The sequence below is a fragment of the Musca domestica genome, unplaced genomic scaffold (genome assembly GCF_030504385.1).
Source record: "Musca domestica strain aabys unplaced genomic scaffold, Musca_domestica.polishedcontigs.V.1.1 5, whole genome shotgun sequence".
Lineage (NCBI taxonomy): Eukaryota > Metazoa > Arthropoda > Insecta > Diptera > Muscidae > Musca > Musca domestica.
This window is the reverse complement of record NW_026712346.1, coordinates 27,388,435-27,410,589: the sequence shown is the minus strand read 5'-3', so window position 1 is coordinate 27,410,589 and position 22,155 is coordinate 27,388,435. Positions and strand designations below refer to the sequence as shown.

Genomic DNA, 22,155 nt, shown 5'->3' with positions numbered 1-22,155 from the left:
AAGAAATTTTTATAAAACTTATTAAGATTTGAGCTTTCAAATTTATTTCAAGAAAAACTTTTCTTCATTGAAATTATGCCAACAAGAGGATTTCTGCTGTCATAGACCACATAATAATTTCAATTTTTTCTCATAGTAAAATATAAATTTCATCGATATTTTTCTTTGATCCTAAAGTAAACATATCAGGCTACATTTTCAAAAAGAATTTTCAATTAAATTTTCATAAAAAATTCGATTTTTTTAAATTTTAGTTGGAAATTTGTGATTACATTTTTATAATCTGCCAAGTTAAACGTTTATAATTCACAAACGGCAAGTGATAATTACACCAAACTTTCTTTAAAACATAGCCTGAAATCTATACTTTAAAGGTATAAAACATTTTTTGTGAAATTATCAAAGCTTCTTCAGGAAAATTTAATTTCTCCGAAAACTTTTGTAAAAAATTAAACACGCTTCCACACAATCTTTCGAAAAATTTACCAATTGACTACTATGCACATCTCATCTTTTCGATGTACCTACACTTTAGCTCGCCGCTAACAAAAATAATAGTACACATAAATTTGTGAGTGTATTTGTGTTAAGAGTGAAATATAAACCAAACAGTGAATAACCATGTCTGACGCCGCCGTTGTTGAAGCCACCGCCTCCCCAGTTGCCGCTGTTGAGAAAAAGGCACCAAAAAAAGCCGCTGCCAAAGCAAAGAAGCCATCAGCTGCCCCTACCCACCCTCCAACCCAGCAAATGGTTGATGCCGCCATCAAGACCCTGAAGGAACGTGGAGGTTCATCATTGCCCGCCATCAAGAAATACTTGGCCAGCACCTACAAAGTAGATGCCCAAAAATTGGCCCCCTTCATCAAGAAGTACTTGAAAGGTGCCGTTGCCAGTGGAAAATTGATCCAAACTAAAGGTAAGGGTGCTTCTGGTTCATTCAAATTGTCAGCTTCGGCCTCCAAGGAACCCAAAGCCAAGACTGCTGAAAAGAAGAAGAAGGCCCCAGCCGCTGGTGACAAAAAGAAGAAGGCTGCCGCCCCTAAAAAGGCCGCTGGTGAGAAGAAGGCAGCTGCCAAAAAACCCTCTGCCGCCAAGAAGACCGCTGAAAAGAAGAAGGCCGACAAAACAAAGGCAAAGGCTGCCAAGAAAACCGGTACAGTTAAAGCTAAACCAGCAAAGACCGCCGCCAAAGCATCTGCCACTAAACCAAAGGCACCCAAGGCAAAAACTGCAGCTGCTAAGCCCAAAAAGGCCGCAGCAGCAAAGAAGCCAGCTGCTAAGAAAACCGCCGCCAAGAAGTAATTTTTCCCAGAAAGATTACTTTTTCCACAATATTTTCGATATTCGAAAACATACTATCTAACAGCCCTTTTCAGGCTACAAATTAAATTAAAAAAGAGAAAAATATTTATTTTCAACAGTTATCGTATATATTTGTTACCTAAATGAATAAGTAAATTTGTACACGTGTTTGATTTTGGGAAAAAAATTACTTTCGCTAATTACTGTTCTTATTAGGTAATTTTATTGAGCCAATATAATCGTGGACGCCACTGGATTGTTTTTTAACCCAGGTCATAAAAGATAATAGAATATTTAAAATTTTTCCTAATTACCCACAGGTCATAATTCTCGAAAATCCCCATCATTTGGTCATTTTTATAATTTCTACTTAATTTTGAAAAATTTGTCATTTTCATATTCTCTGTCAAATTTCAAGAATTTCATCCAAAAATGACATTTTGGCAAAATATTAACATTTTCATCAATATATTTTTTTCCTTTGATAATTTCTGCCTCAGCCTTATATTTCGTTGCTTTGCCGTTGTGCTGTAACAAAATGCTCACACATACATGATGCCCATTCGATGTTGATCAACGACGGCAAGGCAAATCACCACTAACACACGCACACATACACAACGACGATGGCTGTTATAGCATATCGCACAAGCAATGGCTAAACATAGGCACATATGCGAGTTAGCTAAATGCATGGAAAAATCATTGTATAGAGAAAAATATAATTTCTATGGATTTTATTCGTTTATTATTAAATAATGATAAATTGTAGCTTCAACAAAATATGATCTCTTTTGAAATGTTTTTGTGGCCCTGAAAAGGGCCTTTTAAGGTAGTATTTCGACGCAAAATGAAAAATATCAAGACATTTACTTGGAGCTGGGCCAAACGAGAGGCTTCGGCGGCAATACGTTCGAAGATATCGTTGACGAAACTGTTCATGATGCTCATGGCCTTGGAGGAGGTACCGGTGTCGGGATGGACTTGCTTCAACACTTTGTAAATGTAGATAGCGTAACTCTCCTTACGCTTGGTACGTCTCTTCGACTTATCGCCCTTGGTAATGTTCTTCTGGGCTTTGCCGGCCTTCTTTGCTGCTTTACCACTGGTTTTAGGAGGCATTTTCACTTATTATTTTTTTTGAATCACACAAACACTTTTAACACTGTTCACAAATGATAACCAAAACGGCCAGCTATACAGAATTTGTAGATTGTAGTCGACAAGAATTTCAGGTAGTCACAGCTAGCAGGCACACACAAGGCAAACCACCCCATTATTGAAGAAATGTGTGTGTGAGAAAAGTATAAATAGCACGTTTCGGGGCGAAAATTTTTATCACTTGTGTTTTTCAGTGCTTAAGTGAAGTGTTTAAAACTAAAATAAAGTGAAAATGTCTGGTCGTGGTAAAGGTGGCAAAGTTAAGGGAAAGGCAAAGTCCCGTTCCAATCGTGCTGGTCTTCAATTCCCCGTCGGTCGTATCCATCGTCTGTTGCGCAAAGGCAACTATGCTGAGCGTGTTGGTGCCGGTGCTCCCGTCTATTTAGCCGCTGTCATGGAATATTTGGCTGCTGAAGTCTTGGAATTGGCTGGCAATGCTGCCCGTGACAACAAGAAGACTCGTATCATTCCCCGTCACTTGCAATTGGCCATCCGTAACGACGAAGAATTGAACAAATTGCTGTCTGGCGTTACCATTGCCCAAGGTGGTGTATTGCCAAACATCCAAGCTGTTCTCTTGCCCAAGAAGACCGAAAAGAAAGCCTAAATTATTCGAAAGGTATTATGGAATGAAGAAGAAGAATACAGACCATCGTATAATTCCATAGAAAAATCAACCAATCCGTCCTTTTCAGGACGACAAAAAATATTTGAAAAGAGAAAGAAAATTGCGTCAAGCTACATTTGCATGAAAAAAAAATAAAAATTCTCAATAATTTTCTATGAGACGTTGGCAGAATAACTGTTTTTCGTTGTCAGTTGCATATTTGTGTTGTCGTCGTTGTTGTTGTCTCTTATGATTTCAGGAATAGAGCGCGAGAGAGGAGAGATCGTGGCGTCACCAAATGAGTATGTATAGCATGAAGAAGAAGCATGTGGCAGTTGGTGGTGGCTTTGTAGTAATTTTATGTGAAAAAATCGTACCCCGGCGCATTCTTTGGGGAAGGCATAAAGTAGATGATTTGCAATGGAATTTTGGCGGCAAAGTAGTGTTTTGGTGGAAATAAATCGACGCATACATGAAAATAAAAGCGCAAATTTTTAACACAAAAAATAGAAGAAAAGTAACATAATGAAATGAAAATTAACGAAAATAATTACAAAGAAAAATAAAATAACGTAAATTAATAATTAAATTAAAATAAAATAAGAAAATTTTTAAAAATTAAGGCAAATATTAATGAAAATTTAAGCAAATTTAAATGAAAATATTTGGAAATAAATTAAAGAAATTTGGAATAATAAATACATTTTATGAAAATAAAAGATACTTTAAATGAAATCAAAAAATTTTAAATTAATGATAAGGAAATAAATTAAATAATTTTAAATTAATAATAAGGAAATAAATAAAATAATTTTTAATAAAACGAAAATGTGATTTTTAAAAAATAATCTAATGAAAAATTAAATTAATTGGAATTTAAATAAGTAAATTGAACATAAATAAAATAAAATTAATTCAATGAAAAATTTTTAAATAAAATTCAGTTATTTTAATTTTTAAAAAAATCAATGATTTAATTTTCGATACAATTTTAAAGGAAATTATTAGTGAATAATTTAAAAATTTTTAATGAAATTTTTGAAGATAATATGAATCAACGATCTATTTAATAAAATATTCAACCATTTTTAAATAAAATTTGAGAAAAGATTCAACAATGTTTGAAAAAGTCAAAATGAAATTCCTTTGCTACCACAGCATGGTCGTTCTTTAGTAATATCGACTAAATAATACCAATACATACATAAAGCGACGCTATGTTATACTCATATAATACGAAAAGGAAGAAGAAGAACAACTAAATGTGTTTAGCGATGTGAGTTGCCGACGGCATGTTTATGATCGGGAATAAAATACGAGACCTCGGTAAAACAATGTTTTCGTTGAAAATATTATGGAGAAAATTAGTGTTAGTAGTTAGTATTTATATTTTTTATTTATTTGATTTTTAGACATTTTTCACGAATTGTGAGAAAAAAGTACGAGAAAGCTGAAAAAGAAAAATATTAGAAATTTTGACATAAAATTTCTTTATTTCCTAAGGTAAGTGTTTATTTTTTATTTATTTTTAATTAAAAAAAATAGTTTTCAACAAGAATGTATCTCTTTTTTGATATATTTTGTGGTCCTGAAAAGGACCGATTGTTTTGTTGTAAAAAAGATTTCTCCAAATTGCGTCAAGAATTTGTTTAACCGCCGAAACCGTACAAGGTACGGCCTTGTCTCTTCAAAGCATATACGACATCCATAGCGGTGACGGTTTTACGCTTAGCATGTTCGGTGTAGGTGACAGCATCACGAATAACGTTTTCCAAAAACACCTTCAGAACACCACGAGTTTCTTCGTAAATCAGGCCAGAGATACGTTTTACACCGCCACGACGAGCCAAACGTCTAATAGCTGGCTTGGTAATACCTTGGATGTTATCACGGAGCACTTTCCTGTGACGTTTAGCGCCACCTTTTCCCAAGCCTTTACCACCTTTACCACGACCAGTCATTTTTTCACTTTAGTTTATTTCACTTATCACTTCACTAACGTTCAAAATACGAATGTTTTTTCAACCCAGGTCCGCTTGTATTTATACAAAATTTGAGGCTCTCTCACATACCAAGTAAAGTATGTACAGTTATATGTGTGTGTGTACATTTGCCGTTAGTATTGTATGTTCTCTTTTGTGTGTGCGTGTACATTTGGTATACCGATAGGTAAGAATTCACTAACATATCAACCCCGAAAGTTGATGCTAAGAGCACAATTTTCTATAAATACTCGTTTTCTTGGCGATGGCAACGTTATTACAGTGTCTACAGTGTTTGTGTGCAGATCGTGAAATAACATCTCTTCGGCAGTGTTAATTCGTGCATAGTGGTGGTTGAACAAAATCGTGTTCATTGTGCTGTGGTGGTTGAACGTGTGGCGTTTGCTGTGCTGTGGTGGTGTATTGCAGTGGCTGTTGCTGTGATTTGGTGGTGGTTTTTGCAAAAGGGCAAAATTTGGTTGGTGTCTCAAAAAATTGAGAAGCCCATAGAAGGCAGCAAAATTGGAGTTTTGCTGATTTCAAGGCACAAACACAACAGAACGAGCAGTGGTGGTTGGTGAAGACCAAATATCAACAGTGCTGGCGGGAAACCCCAAAACCGTCAGCACCCCAAAGCCGACGGCGAATATTTTTGACGCCGTCAAAAGAGAAAAAGGCTCGATTTTTGCCATGGATAAAATGGCAGAAATGCAGGCGGCTATGCCGGTAAAAGTCAACCCTACCGGCATAAAAATTGAAGGTGATGGTATATTTGCCAAGCCAAAAACGGCAAATATACCAAAGAAAATGGATGGTTGCACATCTGATGGTGCAACTAGCGACGGGGGCCAATCTTTTAGCTCCGATGTGGTTAGGCAGCCACGTAAAAAACGCTGCCATTGCAACGTAGGCAATTCTGCCTATGAGAATGTGAAGCTGGAAGCCATTGTACGCCAGCTTGAAGCCCGAATTGCTCACTTAGAGCAAGAAAGGAGCCGTATGGCAGCAGAGCTGGCTGCTGCCAACCAAGCGCTAGCCAAATGCGCTAAGATTGGCCCCTCCAGCAAGGAGACCGTAATGGCTACCGAGGCAGCCGTAGACTTCGGTATGGCGGATGACGAGATGGATGTCGTGCCGTCAGTGACCGAAAAGAAGAAGAAGGAGACTTCTAAAGGCGCTATCCCCAAAGTGCGGTACGTGTTGAAAGAAGTTAACGAGAAGACTCAACCACCCAAAACTACCCCCCTGGTGGTTGGCAACAAGGCTGCTGCTGTTCCTGCTGCTGCTGCTGCTGTTCCTGCTGGTGCTGCTGCTGTTCCCGCTGCTCCCGCAACTAAGAAGAGTGCTGCTCCCGCCCCTACGAAGCAGACAACAGAGAAGACAAATGCTGGCAAAAACATGCCAGCTTTTAAGATTTTCGGAGCTGGCGTATCTGAGGTGGCAGGCGTCCTGAGACAACATCTGCGTTCAGGTGAGTTCTCCATTACCTTAGTCCGTCCGTCCGTTTTGGCGTTGAAGGTCAAAGGCCTCAACGCATTTAATTTTGTCAAGCAAATCTTGACAGAGCGTGGGTATAAATTTTATACTCATACCCCCAAGGAGTTACGTCCTCATATGCTTGTCATAGAGGGCTTAACTAAGGAATATTCGCCTGAGGCGGTAAGTGAGTTCCTCACTATCAAATCAGGCCTAAATGTTGAAATTGTTGGTTGACCAACATTTCCTACCGCTTGTGGCTTTTGCGTGTAAGCAAAAGTTCGGACATTTTGGGGTTGTATAACCTCAAAATGATATTTGACTGCAATGTCAAGATCCGTAAGGATAAAGGTAGTGGCATGCAGCAATGCTTTAACTGCCAAGGTCACGACCATATCGCGACCAATTGTACAATGCCAAAGCGCTGTAACAAGTGCAATGGAGATCATGGTCCTAAAGAGTGTCCTGTCCCTCCCAAGGGACAAGACACTCTTGTTGAATACACCGACCCGGTATCTGGGGAGGTTGTTAAAAAGGTGGCACAGCCCTGTTACTGCGTTAACTGTGGCAAATACGGACATCCTGCTTCGGCTAAGGATTGTCCACACCGTTTGGCAATTTTAGCCCGCAAAGCTAAAGCCAAGGCCGACATACAGGCCAAAAATGAGGCACGTTCATTACGAATTGCTGCCATTGGCTCCAGCACGACATATGCTGGTGTCGCAGGTGGCCGTGCAAAATCGGCCCCTCAACAACCCCCAGCTAGTAACGGTCCACGTTCTAGCAATCGACCTCCCCAAAAAGAGGTAATTTCTCAGACTGAGAATATTGTCCAGTTCTTTGGAACGGACTTTTCTCAAAAATGCGAGAAGGCTAGGACATTTGGTCCTATCTTTCAAAAATAATGGCATCTTCAGGCATTGACGCCGCCATGTCTGCCTGGTTGTTATGCATTGCTGGAAATGTCCAGTTTTAAGGTAGTTTTTGTTAATGTGAACTCTTTGATTTCACTATCAAAGAGACACTATTTGAAGTTGTTAGTTGAGGAGAGGAGGCCTGATGTACTCCTTTTGGCTGAGCATAAGCTCAACCTTCTCGTAATTTTAGTTTAGAGGGATATAGGGTTTTTCTCCAATATCGTGATGGGGCGCAACGCGGGGGTGGTACCGCGGTTGCTATTCGAGATGGTATTCGCTGTGATCGAATACCACTCTCAACCGGACATATAGAATCCTGTGCGGCGAGGGTATGGAAGGACGATGGCTCCACTGTAGCTTTCGTCTCAATGTACCTCGCACCCAATGAGACACTACGGTCCGAAGATATTTTGCGGGTTTTTGACCTATATAACTCTGGGGAAGTTTTGATCGGAACCGACCTAAACGCGAAGCACACTTCGTGGGGAGGTAACGTGAGAAACTGCAGTGGACTAGTTTTAGACAGACTTTTACAGGACTGCCTAGAATTTGACGTAATAAGGTCGGATATTCCGACTAGGGAGAATGCGACATCTGCCTCATATCTAGATTTATTTCTGCGTACACCAGGACTCCCTCTGGTTGGCGGCGGAAATATTTCTATGGCATTTGATTTTGAATCGGATCACAGGGCGATTCAAATTCAATTAAATTTGGGGGGTCTGGCGAGAAATGAAGGTCAGAAATTTCTGAACTTCAATCGCATGAATGTAGGACGATTTAGGCGTCAAATTAGGTTAGGGCTAGATGAGTGCACTCTACCATCTAACAGAAATGCTTCAATAGATGAGGTAGATAGGTGTGTGGAAAATCTAGGTGAGATTTTCCGCAATGCTATAGAAACCTCTGTACCTAAACAGAGAGTTAAGCCTAAGACTCTTGGAGATCTTCCTCCGAGAATTTTGGGCTTTATTCGAGAGCGTCGCAGGCTATGCCGCACTCTCCGAAGATCTGGGGATCCAGATAGATTTCCTGCTCTTAGAGCGGATATCAGAAATTTGGATCGCATAATTGAGGACTCTGTTCGTATTTTCGAACAGGAGAGACTCACAAATTATTTAGGGAGAATAAGAGTTGATGGGAAAACTTTTGACAAAGTCAAAAGGGCAGCAGGACTAGATACTAGAGAACCTGTTAGTCAGTTAGTGGACAATACAGGCCGACTTATTACAGACGACGGTGAAAAGGCTGAAGCCTTGGCAGACCATGTGCAGGGTGTTTCGCCGGCCATGGGAGGACCGAGTGCTAATTTCTCAGGAGGACCAGTTAATCGGTTTCCTGGGGAACATGATGCCCTCCGTAGCTCAGTTAATCGAGCTACCGAGGGGATCAGCGATCGGTCCCCTATGGTAAATTTCGGCGATACATTTACTGCAAATGGGGCTATTGTTGAAAACGCCACTCGTTGGAACGAGGGTGGTTTTCTTCGCGCCGGTTGTGTGGGTAGGGCAATCGCCCGTAGGCCAGCACGTAAATCCTGCGGTTTGGACAGAATACCCGATACCGCCTTAAAAAAGGCGGGTGAGGTTATTTTTACATTCCTGGCAGTGTTGTTTAATCACTGTCTGAACCTGGGTTATTTTCCCAGGGCATGGAAAGAGGCTATGTTGGTTCCCATATTTAAGAGGGGTTCACCTCTGGGACAATGTAGTAGCTATAGGCCGATATCACTTTTATCGGCCTTCGGTAAACTCTTCGAGTCTTTCATTTTGGAAAGATTAAATAAACTCGTAGAGGATAAAAGGGTGTTGAAGGACAATCAGTTCGGGTTTAGGGCAGGCCTATCCACTGTCCATGCCCTAACTGCTCTCTCATCCTATGTGGTTTCAGGTCTCAACAATAGGGATGGCACTATTGCAGTTGGACTTGATTTTTCTAAAGCCTTTGATACCGTATGGCATCAAGGTTTATTGTTTAAAATGCAACGGTTTGGATTTGATCACCAAACTGTGAGATTAGTAGGAAGTTTCCTGTCTGATAGGTATTTCAGAGTTAGGGTAGGTGAACGACTATCTAGTCGCAGACCTGTACTGACTGGCGTGCCCCATGGCTCCCTCCTAGGGCCGATGTTGTTTAACATCTATGTCAGTGACATGCCTACACCTCCACGTGGAGGGTTAGCATTATCATACGCCGATGATGTGCTTGTGGCGTATACGGCCCCATTACTTCGTATAGCGGAAGCACGTCTGAACACTTATCTTGAGGTCTTATATAGGTTCTTTACCATATGGGGCCTCAAGCTAAATGGGGACAAATGTTCGGCAATTGTATTTACCGGGAATACTCGATATGTTCGTCCAAATTTTACAAGGTACCATCCGGTCGTGAAAGTTGGACCTCATATTGTGGAAATAAAGGACAGGATAAAATATCTTGGGGTCATTTTTCAAAAGAATTTTGACTTCAAGGCACATTTAGATTTTATCCTGGACAGAGCGAGAAAGGTCTTCTTCAGCTATCAAGGGCTGATGAAGATGCGGGATGGCTTAACTCCCGAAGTGAAGTTGCTGTTATATCGGCAAATAATGCGACCTATTGTTGCCTACGCTTTTCCGGTCTGGTTTGGCATCTCATCCAACCAGATGGAGAGGCTTAGGAGGTGGGAGCGTAGTGTCCTGACTTCATGTTTAGGCATGAGAGAACTAACATTTAGTCAGGATGGAACTGTCAGGAGGACCTCTAATAGGGCCATATATGACAGGGCAGGTGGGGAAAGAATTGACAGGGTCCTGGTCTCAGGAGCACTGGAATTCTTAGACAAGACGGACGGACTGAATAACAGTACTGTGGAGAACGCTCTGAGATGCACCCTGGACGCGGATGCACTGAGGACTGTAAGGTACCTGCCCCCGGGTGCCTTGAAAAGGATGAATGAGGAAGGGCTGTTGTACGTCGATGGTGAGCTTCGTTTCTACCATCGACGTTACAACACCCTTGATGTAGAAGATACTGTGTACAATAGTACACAGTAAATGTAAATATTGTATATATTGTAAATAGTAGTTTGTAGAAACTAGCTTTAAGTATTAGATTTAAGTTTTAGATTTACGTTTTAGTTTTAAATTTTAAAATTAGTTGATTTCGCCCATTTTTAATTTTGGAATTTTTGGGGCATATATGTTTTTAAGTTTTTTCCTTTTTTATTTAAAGTATATAGTTGCTAGATGCCAAGAGCACAGCGTATTTTTATGTAAATAGTAGTAGATAGCGAATAGCTATATATAGTTAAGTTTTTTAGCACAGTAAGCCATTCCTGTTAGTTCGTAAGATTATCTACCAAATAAATATGGCCATAGGCAAAATTGAATTGAAATTGTTTGTGTGCATATCTCTAGTGAAGTGAAAAAATTCAAGTGAAAAATGGCTCGTACTAAGCAAACTGCCCGTAAATCGACCGGTGGAAAGGCTCCCCGTAAACAACTAGCTACCAAAGCTGCCCGTAAGAGTGCCCCAGCCACCGGCGGTGTTAAGAAGCCTCATCGTTTCCGTCCTGGTACAGTTGCTTTGCGTGAAATCCGTCGTTACCAGAAGAGTACTGAATTGTTGATCCGCAAATTGCCCTTCCAACGTTTGGTTCGTGAAATCGCTCAAGATTTCAAAACTGACTTGCGTTTCCAGAGCTCTGCTGTTATGGCCTTGCAAGAAGCCAGTGAAGCCTACTTGGTTGGTCTTTTCGAAGATACTAACTTGTGCGCCATCCATGCTAAGCGTGTCACCATCATGCCTAAGGATATCCAATTGGCCAGACGTATTCGTGGAGAACGTGCTTAAATTCTTGACGTTTTAAAAGCAACAATTTTACAACAAAACAATCGGTCCTTTTCAGGACCACAAATATTTCACAAAAATGAGATATTTTTTCACTCAATCTACAAATTTTAGTATTTTTTTAAATAAATAAAAAAATTTAGGGCTTTGATTATTTTTGAAAATTTTTAAAATAAAGAAGTATTTTTTTGATGTTGATTTTTTTCCTTGATTATTTTTCGTCACTTTATTTTTGTTATTTTATTTTGATCGAATATTTTATTTTTTTAATTTTATTTGAATTTTTCCAATTATCCATTTTGATAGTTTCCTTTAATTTGCAAAATTATTATCATTTTTGTACTCCCTCTTCGAAAAAATGCTATGACTCATAATAACAACCACCACATACATTTTGCTAACGGGATTTTTTTTTGTCCATTTTGTTTTTTTCCTTTTCCCGTTAAACAAAAAATTGCTCTCTTCATGATTTTTGGCGCGAAATTTGTCTATTTCTCTCATTTTATTCCCCTTCGATCATTTTTTTTTTTTGTTGTGGACTATTCAATTTAACGGGAAAAAATTCTCTGCCTTTAATTTCTACGAATTATTTCATGTGAATTTTAAAAATTTCCAGCTAAAATTTTGCCCCTCCTATTTAATTTTTTTCAGGAATGATGTATGAAATATGTTTTATTCCTTTTCAGCAAAATTTTTAAATGTTTTATACGCATTTTAAGACATTTGAATATGAATTTTCTCCATATGGAATTACAAAATTATTTTTGCCCGATGTATTTAGAGAAATTGGTAATAATTTATTATTTTTTAAAAATTTAAGAAGAAAATAATTTGTTGAGAATTTTGATGTAAAATATAATTAAAAGTATTATAAAAAGAAATGCCAATAATATCTACCTTTGAAGTTGATCGAAAAACAATTTTGTAAAACGCAATTAATTTCATGACATTTCCAAGTGTTCTAGGTGATATTTGCCTGTAAAGATGAATTTCTTTTTGGGAATATTTTTTCATAAAAGTAACAAAAATTTGACAAAATAACTTAGAAAATGGCTTCTAATACTATTTTTAATAAATTTTAGAACAAATTATGTTAAATTTCATAAAAAATATTGCAAAATGAAAATACATAACCGTTTGTCAGTGAATGCCTGTACATTGGTAGTATGAAGTATTCTGGGGATTTTGTAACTTTTCCCCGTAAATTATGACTTTTTGTGAATAATGTTATATTTTGATGTAAATATACAAATTCTGAAATGTTTTTTAAGAAATTTTTATAAAACTTATTAAGATTTGAGCTTTCAAATTTATTTCAAGAAAAACTTTTCTTCATTGAAATTATGCCAACAAGAGGATTTCTGCTGTCATAGACCACATAATAATTTCAATTTTTTCACATAGTAAAATATGAAATTTCATCGATATTTTTCTTTGACCCTAAAGTAAACATATCAGGCTACATTTTCAAAAAGAATTTTCAATTAATTTTTCATAAAAAATTCGATTTTTTTAAATTTTAGTTGGAAATTTGTGATTACATTTTTATAATCTGCCAAGTTAAACGTTTATAATTGACAAACGGCAAGTGATAATTACACCAAACTTTCTTTAAAACATAGCCTGAAATCTATACTTTAAAGGTATAAAACATTTTTAGTGAAAATTATCAAAGCTTCTTCAGGAAAATTTAATTTCTCCGAAAACTTTTGTAAAAAATTAAACACGCTTCCACACAATCTTTCGAAAAATTTACCAATTGACTACTATGCACATCTCATCTTTTCGATGTACCTACACTTTAGCTCGCCGCTAACAAAAATAATAGTACACATAAATTTGTGAGTGTATTTGTGTTAACAGTGAAAAATAAACCAAACAGTGAATAACCATGTCTGACGCCGCCGTTGTTGAAGCCACCGCCTCCCCAGTTGCCGCTGTTGAGAAAAAGGCACCAAAAAAAGCCGCTGCCAAAGCAAAGAAGCCATCAGCTGCCCCTACCCACCCTCCAACCCAGCAAATGGTTGATGCCGCCATCAAGACCCTGAAGGAACGTGGAGGTTCATCATTGCCCGCCATCAAGAAATACTTGGCCAGCACCTACAAAGTAGATGCCCAAAAATTGGCCCCCTTCATCAAGAAGTACTTGAAAGGTGCCGTTGCCAGTGGAAAATTGATCCAAACTAAAGGTAAGGGTGCTTCTGGTTCATTCAAATTGTCAGCTTCGGCCTCCAAGAAACCCAAAGCCAAGACTGCTGAAAAGAAGAAGAAGGCCCCAGCCGCTGGTGACAAAAAGAAGAAGGCTGCCGCCCCTAAAAAGGCCGCTGGTGAGAAGAAGGCAGCTGCCAAAAAACCCTCTGCCGCCAAGAAGACCGCTGAAAAGAAGAAGGCCGACAAAACAAAGGCAAAGGCTGCCAAGAAAACCGGTACAGTTAAAGCTAAACCAGCAAAGACCGCCGCCAAAGCATCTGCCACTAAACCAAAGGCACCCAAGGCAAAAACTGCAGCCGCTAAGCCCAAAAAGGCCGCAGCAGCAAAGAAGCCAGCTGCTAAGAAAACCGCCGCCAAGAAGTAATTTTTCCCAGAAAGATTACTTTTTCCACAATATTTTCGATATTCGAAAACATACTATCTAACAGCCCTTTTCAGGGCTACAAATTAAATTAAAAAAGAGAAAAATATTTATTTTCAACAGTTATCGTATATATTTGTTACCTAAATGAATAAGTAAATTTGTGCACGTGTTTGATTTTGGGAAAAATTACTTTCGCTAATTACTGTTCTTATTAGGTAATTTTATTGAGCCAATATAATCGTGGACGCCACTGGATTGTTTTTTTAACCCAGGTCATAAAAGATAATAAAATATTTAAAATTTTTCCTAATTACCCACAGGTCATAATTCTCGAAAATCCCCATCATTTTGGTCATCGGCAAGGCAAATCACCACTAACACACGCACACATACACGACGACGATGGCTGTTATAGCATATCGCACAAGCAATGGCTAAACATAGGCACATATGCGAGTTAGCTAAATGCATGGAAAAATCATTGTATAGAGAAAAATATAATTTCTATGGATTTTTATTCGTTTATTATTAAATAATGATAAATTGTAGCTTCAACAAAATATGATCTCTTTTGAAATGTTTTTTGTGGCCCTGAAAAGGGCCTTTTAAGGTAGTATTTCGACGCAAAATGAAAAATATCAAGACATTTACTTGGAGCTGGTGTATTTAGTAACAGCCTTGGTACCTTCACTGACGGCGTGCTTAGCCAATTCACCGGGCAACAATAGACGGACGGCGGTCTGGATTTCCCGACTGGTGATGGTCGAGCGCTTGTTGTAGTGGGCCAAACGAGAGGCTTCGGCGGCAATACGTTCGAAGATATCGTTGACGAAACTGTTCATGATGCTCATGGCCTTGGAGGAGATACCGGTGTCGGGATGGACTTGCTTCAACACTTTGTAAATGTAGATAGCGTAACTCTCCTTACGCTTGGTACGTCTCTTCGACTTATCGCCCTTGGTAATGTTCTTCTGGGCTTTGCCGGCCTTCTTTGCTGCTTTACCACTGGTTTTAGGAGGCATTTTCACTTATTATTTTTTTTGAATCACACAAACACTTTTAACACTGTTCACAAATGATAACCAAAACGGCCAGCTATACAGAATTTGTAGATTGTAGTCGACAAGAATTTCAGGTAGTCACAGCTAGCAGGCACACACAAGGCAAACCACCCCATTATTGAAGAAATGTGTGTGTGAGAAAAGTATAAATAGCACGTTTCGGGGCGAAATTTTTTATCATTTGTGTTTTTCAGTGCTTAAGTGAACTTAAGTTATTACAGTGTCTACAGTGTTTGTGTGCATATCGTGAAGTGACATCTCTTCGGCAGTGTTAATTCGTGTATAGTGGTGGTTGACTATAGTGGTGTTCATTTTACTGCGGTGGTTGAACGAGTTGCTGTGCTGTGGTGGTTGAACGAGCTGCGTTTGCTGTGGTGGTGGCTGTAACAAAAAGAGATAAATTTTGTTTCAGTTTGGTTTATTTCATCAGTTCATTAAACAATATTGGAATACCTTACGGCTAACATTAGTTTCTTAAGACTACTTAGCATAATACTTATTTGTCTAAGTTTATCTAATTAATACATAGCTGTGGCTACAGTTAAGCTGTAGCCTATCTCTATACATTGATAAAATTTCTATATACTTATAATTATTCTTATAATTATAACGTTCTCCTAAAAAAGATGAATAAAAACTGGAGCCCTTAACAATTTTTATTTTTAGATTTCTTAATTCTAATTAAAACTATTGATAAATCTACTTAAATCTACTTAATTTCTAATATTAATTCTACTTATAACGACTTAATATAATGACTATTCTACTATATACAATATTTACAGGGGACGCTACACCGGCTATTGCGATACCACATATACGGGGTTTTCTAACTCTAGTGTCCCAGATCTTCGATGGTAGAAGAGAAGTAAGTCTTCTCTGTAGAGAAGACCCTCTTCGTTCATCGTAGACAGACTACTCGGTGGCCTATAGTTGGCCCGAGTTAGTCTGTGTATATCGGTATCATGTACCAGACTTTCTCTTAATAACCTATTATCGACGGTTGCAGCTCTATCTAGGGAATTTAGAGCGCTAGCCATAAGAAATTTATCTATACGGCAAAAGTCGATCGATTCATATATTATCCTGTTTGGGGGTAAACGCCAGGTTCCATCATCTGCCTGGGTTCTCCTCAATCCCAAACAGGACCTAAGGATACGCCTCTCCCACAGACGCAGCCTTTCCATTTGGTGGGAAGATATCCCAAACCAGATGGGAAAGGCGTACGCAATAAGAGGTCTTATTATCTGCTTGTAAATAAGCAGTTGTACCTTAACAGTTAGCCCACCAGTAGCATTTATAGCACGCTGGTAGGCCCAATAAATATTTTTGACTTTCCTAAGTATAAAGTCAATATGCCTAACAAATTCAAAATTGCTATGCATTATGACCCCCAGATACTGTTCTGAATTGCGAATTTCTTGCCCTCCAATTGCAATATGTGCCTCATACTGCCTGGCGCTGCGGTATAAGTACTTTTTCTTGCCCTTGAAGGTAATCGCTTCGCATTTGTCTACGTTTAAGCGCATTTTCCAAGTGTGGAAGTATTCGGAGAGTTGCTCCAAATATGCATTTAAACGCGCGTTAGTGTTCCCAGCATGTGCTCCGGCTGCAGCGACAAATATGTCATCTGCATATGCCAGGAGCAAGTGCCCTTCAGGCGCATGTGGTACGTCAGTTATAAAAATGTTGAATAAGACAGGTCCAAGGAGAGACCCTTGTGGTACCCCAGCATTTACTGCTCTTTCCGAAGAAAGGTCCTCATCAACTTTAACCCTGAAGCTTCGCTGTACTAGGAAGCTTGAGACTAACCTACATATATTAAAATTGAAGCCTAGCCTTCTCATTTTATATATGATAGCATTTTGCCAAACATTATCAAAAGCTTTGGCAAAATCTAAACTAACCGCGATTGTGATCTGCCGGTTATTGAGTGCCTTAGTCACAAAGGCCCCTAAGACCATGAGGGCTTGTGATGTTGAGTGGCCTGCCCTGAAGCCAAATTGACTGTCAGGTAATACTTCCTTATCTTCTAAGATTTCCTTAATCTCAGAAAGTATAAAGTATTCAAAAAGCTTCCCGAATGCTGGGAGTAAGCTAATCGCCCTATAACTATTGCATTGTGTTGGGTCCTTACCAGGTTTCAGGATGGGTATTGTAATTGCCCTTTTCCACGAAACCGGAAAATAGCCCAGGTTTATACAATGATTGAAGATAATCGCAATATGGTTCCAAGCAGCGCTATCGGTCCTCCTTAACACTATGTCAGGAATTCCATCAGGCCCCGCGGATTTGCGATTTGCTCTTCGTTTTAACCCTGCCCCAATATTTGGTGCTTTGAGAAATTTACTTCTTCGCCACACATTGTCCTCGCTTATTGCGGAGCCATCTGCAGTTAGGTGATCTGCAAATGTCACTAAAGGGGACGTATCATTGTACATCGATATTTCATTTCTAACAGTATTACTGAAAGAGGAAGTCTCGTCGGCATCAGAGTGTCCTTGGACGACGTCTGCTAACATGTCAGCCTTATGTCTAGACACGACTGCCGTGACCCCATCATTGCTGATGAGATCTGGGATTTTGACAAAACGGTTAATGCCCGCTGCTGTCTTTACCCTACCGTACATACGTTCGTTCACCTGGATTTCACTGAGGTATTGTACCCACCGAACTGACTCGTATTCCGCAATCGCGCCTTGGATAATTCTATCTGCGTTGCGGATTTCCGCCCTGAGAGTTGAATACCTTTCAGGGTTTCCTGTACGATGTAATCTTCTTCGTAGAACTTTCTTTTGCCTGATTAGGTCTAGTATTTCAGGCGAAAGTCTACGGGGTCCTCTATTCCCAGAATAAATTTTAGGAATAGCAGACTCCATGGCGGATCGGAAAACCTCGCTCGTGGCATCGATGCAGGCATCAATTTCCGAATGAGTAACATTCCGATCAATAGGAAGTTGGCAGATGGGAAGCCTTTCTGCCAATATCCTGTTAAATAGTCTTCTGTCCATTCTTCTATAATCGAAGAAAGTCCGTCTTGGTCTACATTCCGGTTCGTTCCCGTAAACAGTCATTTTTATAGCCCTGTGGTCAGAATTACAATCTAAAGTTGCAATTCCTAGCCCACTATTATCATCCAGATGAAACTAAGCAGATATCAATAAAGGATTGTGATCCAAAAGCAACTCTGGTAGGTCCATCGGTTGGTATTATATTTATATCAGGACAGCTGATTAAAAAATCCAAAACTATCCTCCCTCTTGAACATGTTTGGTCACCCCCCCAGCTAGTGTGCCTAGCATTCAGGTCAGCCCCAATTATAATTTCCCCAGAACTAGCTAAGTCCCTTAGAGGTTCTAAGCTACTAATATCAAAATTTTCCTGAGGCCTGCAGTACAATGCCACTGCGTACAGTTGCGCCCCGCCGGCCCTATAAATTTTAACACAAGTACACTCGATGGGTCCCATATCGAGTGGTACTCTTTCACTTTTTATATTTTCCCTTACTAGTATAGCGGTATCCCCACCACTAACTCCTCTTCTATACTGTAAGGAATAACCGGAGGTAGTGCCTCTTGTGCCTCGATACGACGGAGTTGACGTTGGCAAATATAAATGTAGAAGACCTAGCCATTTAAACCTAACATACCTACTAAGGAGGCCATGGCTTTAGCCTGGCTTGCCTTGTCCTGACTTTTAAGTTCCTCTGAGAATTGACGAATTTGCATGACAGAAGTCAAGAAATCTTTACCAAAGATTTCGTTGCAAATTTCGTCAAACAGAGTGAACCCGCTGACTGCTTGGCCTAAGGACTGCTGTTGGCCCAAAGAAATATTGGATTTGGGTTTTTGGCCCATGGCAATATTGGCTTTGGGTTGTTGGTCCAAAGGTAAATTGGAGATGGGCTGTTGACCCAAAGGAGTTTTGGCTTTAGGTGGTTGGCCTAAAGTCATATTGGGGGCTGTGGTCTTTGCCGATGTAATAGAGGCATACGATACTGAAGGTTGTATCTTGCCACTATTAACAGGGAAACCCTTTGGCGCAGACTTAGCCGCTTTAGCAGCCTGATCTTGGGCTATTTTAGCCAAAAGCTTCAGGCGAGTTGGGCAATCGCGTGCATTTGCAGCGTGTCCAACACGGTTACAATTAATGCACTTGAACACATAGTTCGGTTGCATTGTAACCTTACCAGTGGCTGGATCAGTCACTGGAACCATAGTAGGCTTATTAACGCCTTTGGGAATTTTGCAATTCCCTGGGCCATGGTCCCCTGCGCATTTCACGCAGCAATATGGCAAGCCACAATTTGCCGACACATGAAAGTGTCTTTGGCAGTTGTGGCATTGCGTTAGGCCTTTCTTTTTGTCCTTACTGAAATGGACATCGCTACTGAAGAGGCGGCGTATTTTATAAATACGTGCAATATCTGATCCCTTGCCCAAGTGGATCAAAAATTTTCCCCATCCTAACTTTATGACACGTTTTATGTCAAGGTTTAGGTTCAAAGCATTGAGCCCAGCCTCGACATGAGTGGTGTCGTAAGAGTCCGACAGGCCCTCCAATACTACGGAGTACGGTGTTTGGCCTTTAGGAGTGTGGGTATAGAAATGAATACCCTCCTTAAGAAAATAAGCCTTCACCTTTTCGTGGTCTTCCAACGTTAAAAGGTGAAAAGCGCTAATTTTCCTGTTAACTAACTTAATAGTGAACCTATCGTGTCCGAGCAGTCCAATTAAGTTGTCCGTAAACCCCTTGACGTTAATGTCAAAAGTCGAAATAGGTGGTATCGACTTACCTGCTTTTCCTGGTGTAGCATTCTTGTTGGTTTTGGCTGCTGTTTTAGTCGCTGCTGATGTTGTTGCTATCGGCTCATCTTTGGTGCCGTTGACGATCTGCACCTTCTTTACTTTTCGTCTGGCTGCTTTGGTCGGCTTTTCAGCGACCTCGACATCCTTCTTCCCAGGCAGGATGGGCTTCTTGACTGCCTGTAGTGGAGCCCGGCTTGCTTCCACCTGTAACTGTGCCACCGGCAGTGTGGTCACAGGCTGCCTCACTGGCTGTGTGAGCAGCTCAACCTCCATAGAGGCATCTTCCAAGATGATTGGTGAGTTCTCCAATATCTCACCAGATTTAATGGAGAATTTTTTTTCATAAGCTGCAATTATTCTTTTGCAGCTATTGACGCGCTGGAACTCGGCATTCAGTTGCCTAGCGGTCTCCTCTTGTCTGGCCTTGACAACTGCCAACTCGGTTGACAAGGCCTTGTTGTCCTCCATAATGTTGGAGAGTAGAACCTCCAACTGCCGGACCTTAGCCTCCAATTTGAGTGATTCATATGGTGAATCACTCTCTTGGGAACCACGTTTTTTCTTGCGTTTCCGCTGCTTTTCAACAGCGGTCCCGTCAGTGGTGTCGTCTGTGGTGTTCCCATTAGCCGATACACAGACAAGGGGCACGGCTTTGCCCAATGGTAACGCAGTAGCCAGCTGGGGAGGTACTGCATTACCGACCGCAGCCAAATTGCGGCCGGCGAAGAGGGCGGTATTACCGACCGAAACTGCATTACCGACAGTTTGGCCGGCTGTTTGGACTGCATTACCGACCGGCACTGTGTTACCACATGGTACTGCACTACCGACCGGTACTGCATTACCGACACCCTCGGTCATTGGTACTGCATTACCGACATGTGGTACTGCATTACCGACCGAGGGTCCCGGCGCGGCACTACCATCGGACACCTCCATGGTGACCGGACACTCCACTTGGATGGAGCCAAGAGCCGACGGCAAAAATTTAACAAATTGCCGACGGCACACCACTTTATGTTTTCCCGACGGCAAAACACTTATTCAAATGCCGACGGGATTCACTATTTAACTTGGAGCTTTATCTCTAGTTTGAAACACTCCAAGTTATTTTCACTGCACAAGTCACTTTTTCACTATCCGCTGACGGTCTGCACACTCCAAGAGCTCAAAGCAGAATGAATGCAATACTTCTATGCACTCGCGGAACACATTGCTGACAGACTGTGATAAACTCGAGATAAATTTTGTTATATTGGTTTTGGTCTCTAAAAAAGTTGAGAAGCCCATAGAAGGCAGCAAAATTGGAATTTTGCTGATTAAAAGCACAAAACACTAGAGAACGAGCAGTGGTGGTTGGTGGAAACCAAAAAACAACAGTGCTGGCGGGGAACCCCAAATCCGTCAGCACCCCAAAGCCGACGGCGGAAATTTTTGACGCCGTCAAAATTGAAAAATTGGGATTTGCTGCCAAAATTGAAATGGCAACAAATGTAAGCGGTTTGGCGAACAAAAATAATGGCGCCAAAATAGTTCCAGAGGTGGTATTTGCCAAACCAAAAATGGCAAATACGAACGAGTCTGTGGCATCTGATGGTGCCATGAGTGAAAGTGGACATTCTGTCAATTCGGATGTCCCAAGGCAGCCCCGTAAAAAGCGCTGCCACTGTAACGTAGGTAATTCTGCCTACGATACAATGAAGTTGGAGGCTCTAGTGCGGCAACTAGAAGCAAGAATCCTCCGCCTAGAAGAAGAAAAGGGGCGTATGGCAGCAGAGCTGGCTGCTGCCAACAACGCGCTAGCAAAATGCGCAATTCATCCCCCCAGCAAGGAGACCGTTTTGGCTACCGAGGCAGCCGAAGAACTCGGTATGGCGGACGACGAGATGGAGGTCGCACCGCCGGCGACTGAGGCAATAAAGAAGAAGAAGGATACCTCCAAGGGCGCTGTACCGAAACTACGGTATGTTTTGAAGGAGGTAGAGGAGAATAATGCTGCATCCCAAAAAAATGCTACAAAAGTTGCTGCAAAAGCTGTTCCTGCTGCTGCTGTCAACATCGTTACCGCTGCTGCTGCTGCCGAGAAGACTGTTCCCGCCGCTGCATTAAAGGCTGCTTCCGCTGCTGCAAAGGCAAAGCAGCAAATTCAACAAACCTCGGCTGGGAAAAACATGCCAGCCTTCAAGATTTTCGACGCTGGCGTTTCAGAGGTTGCTGGCGCTCTTCGACGACATTTGAATTCAGGTGAGTTTAGTATAACTCTTGTCCGTCCGTCCGTCTTGTCGTTGAAGGTTAAAGGCCTCAACGCTTTTAATGTAGTCAAGGAGACCTTGACTGTACGTGGGTATAAATTTTATACCCACACTCCTAGGGAGTTACGCCCTCATATGCTGGCCATTGAGGGCCTAACCAGCGAGTATTCGCCTGAGGAT

General features: G+C 40.6%; 3 protein-coding genes across 3 annotated transcripts; 2 read left to right on the top strand and 1 right to left on the bottom strand.

Annotated features, from left to right (window-relative positions):
* Nucleotides 1-579: 579 nt before the first annotated feature.
* LOC131804885 (histone H1-like) lies at nt 580-1,378 on the top strand. Its single transcript, XM_059128138.1, has one exon. It carries the CDS (start codon nt 622-624, stop codon nt 1,303-1,305), a length of 684 nt encoding a protein of 227 aa, XP_058984121.1. The 5' UTR covers nt 580-621; the 3' UTR covers nt 1,306-1,378.
* Nucleotides 1,379-13,129: 11,751 nt separating this feature from the next.
* On the top strand, nt 13,130-13,927 carry LOC131804942 (histone H1.2-like). Its single transcript, XM_059128172.1, has one exon. It carries the CDS (start codon nt 13,171-13,173, stop codon nt 13,852-13,854), a length of 684 nt encoding a protein of 227 aa, XP_058984155.1. The 5' UTR covers nt 13,130-13,170; the 3' UTR covers nt 13,855-13,927.
* Nucleotides 13,928-14,446: 519 nt separating this feature from the next.
* Nucleotides 14,447-14,947, bottom strand: LOC131804943 (histone H2B). The gene has a single exon (XM_059128174.1). It carries the CDS (start codon nt 14,874-14,876, stop codon nt 14,502-14,504), a length of 375 nt encoding a protein of 124 aa, XP_058984157.1. The 5' UTR covers nt 14,877-14,947; the 3' UTR covers nt 14,447-14,501.
* Nucleotides 14,948-22,155: the final 7,208 nt, after the last annotated feature.

Coding starts and splice junctions, on each gene's coding strand:
- LOC131804885 (XM_059128138.1), top strand. CDS start 622: ATGTCTGACGCCGCCGTTGTTGAAGCCACCGCCTCCCCAGTTGCCGCT.
- LOC131804942 (XM_059128172.1), top strand. CDS start 13,171: ATGTCTGACGCCGCCGTTGTTGAAGCCACCGCCTCCCCAGTTGCCGCT.
- LOC131804943 (XM_059128174.1), bottom strand. CDS start 14,876: ATGCCTCCTAAAACCAGTGGTAAAGCAGCAAAGAAGGCCGGCAAAGCC.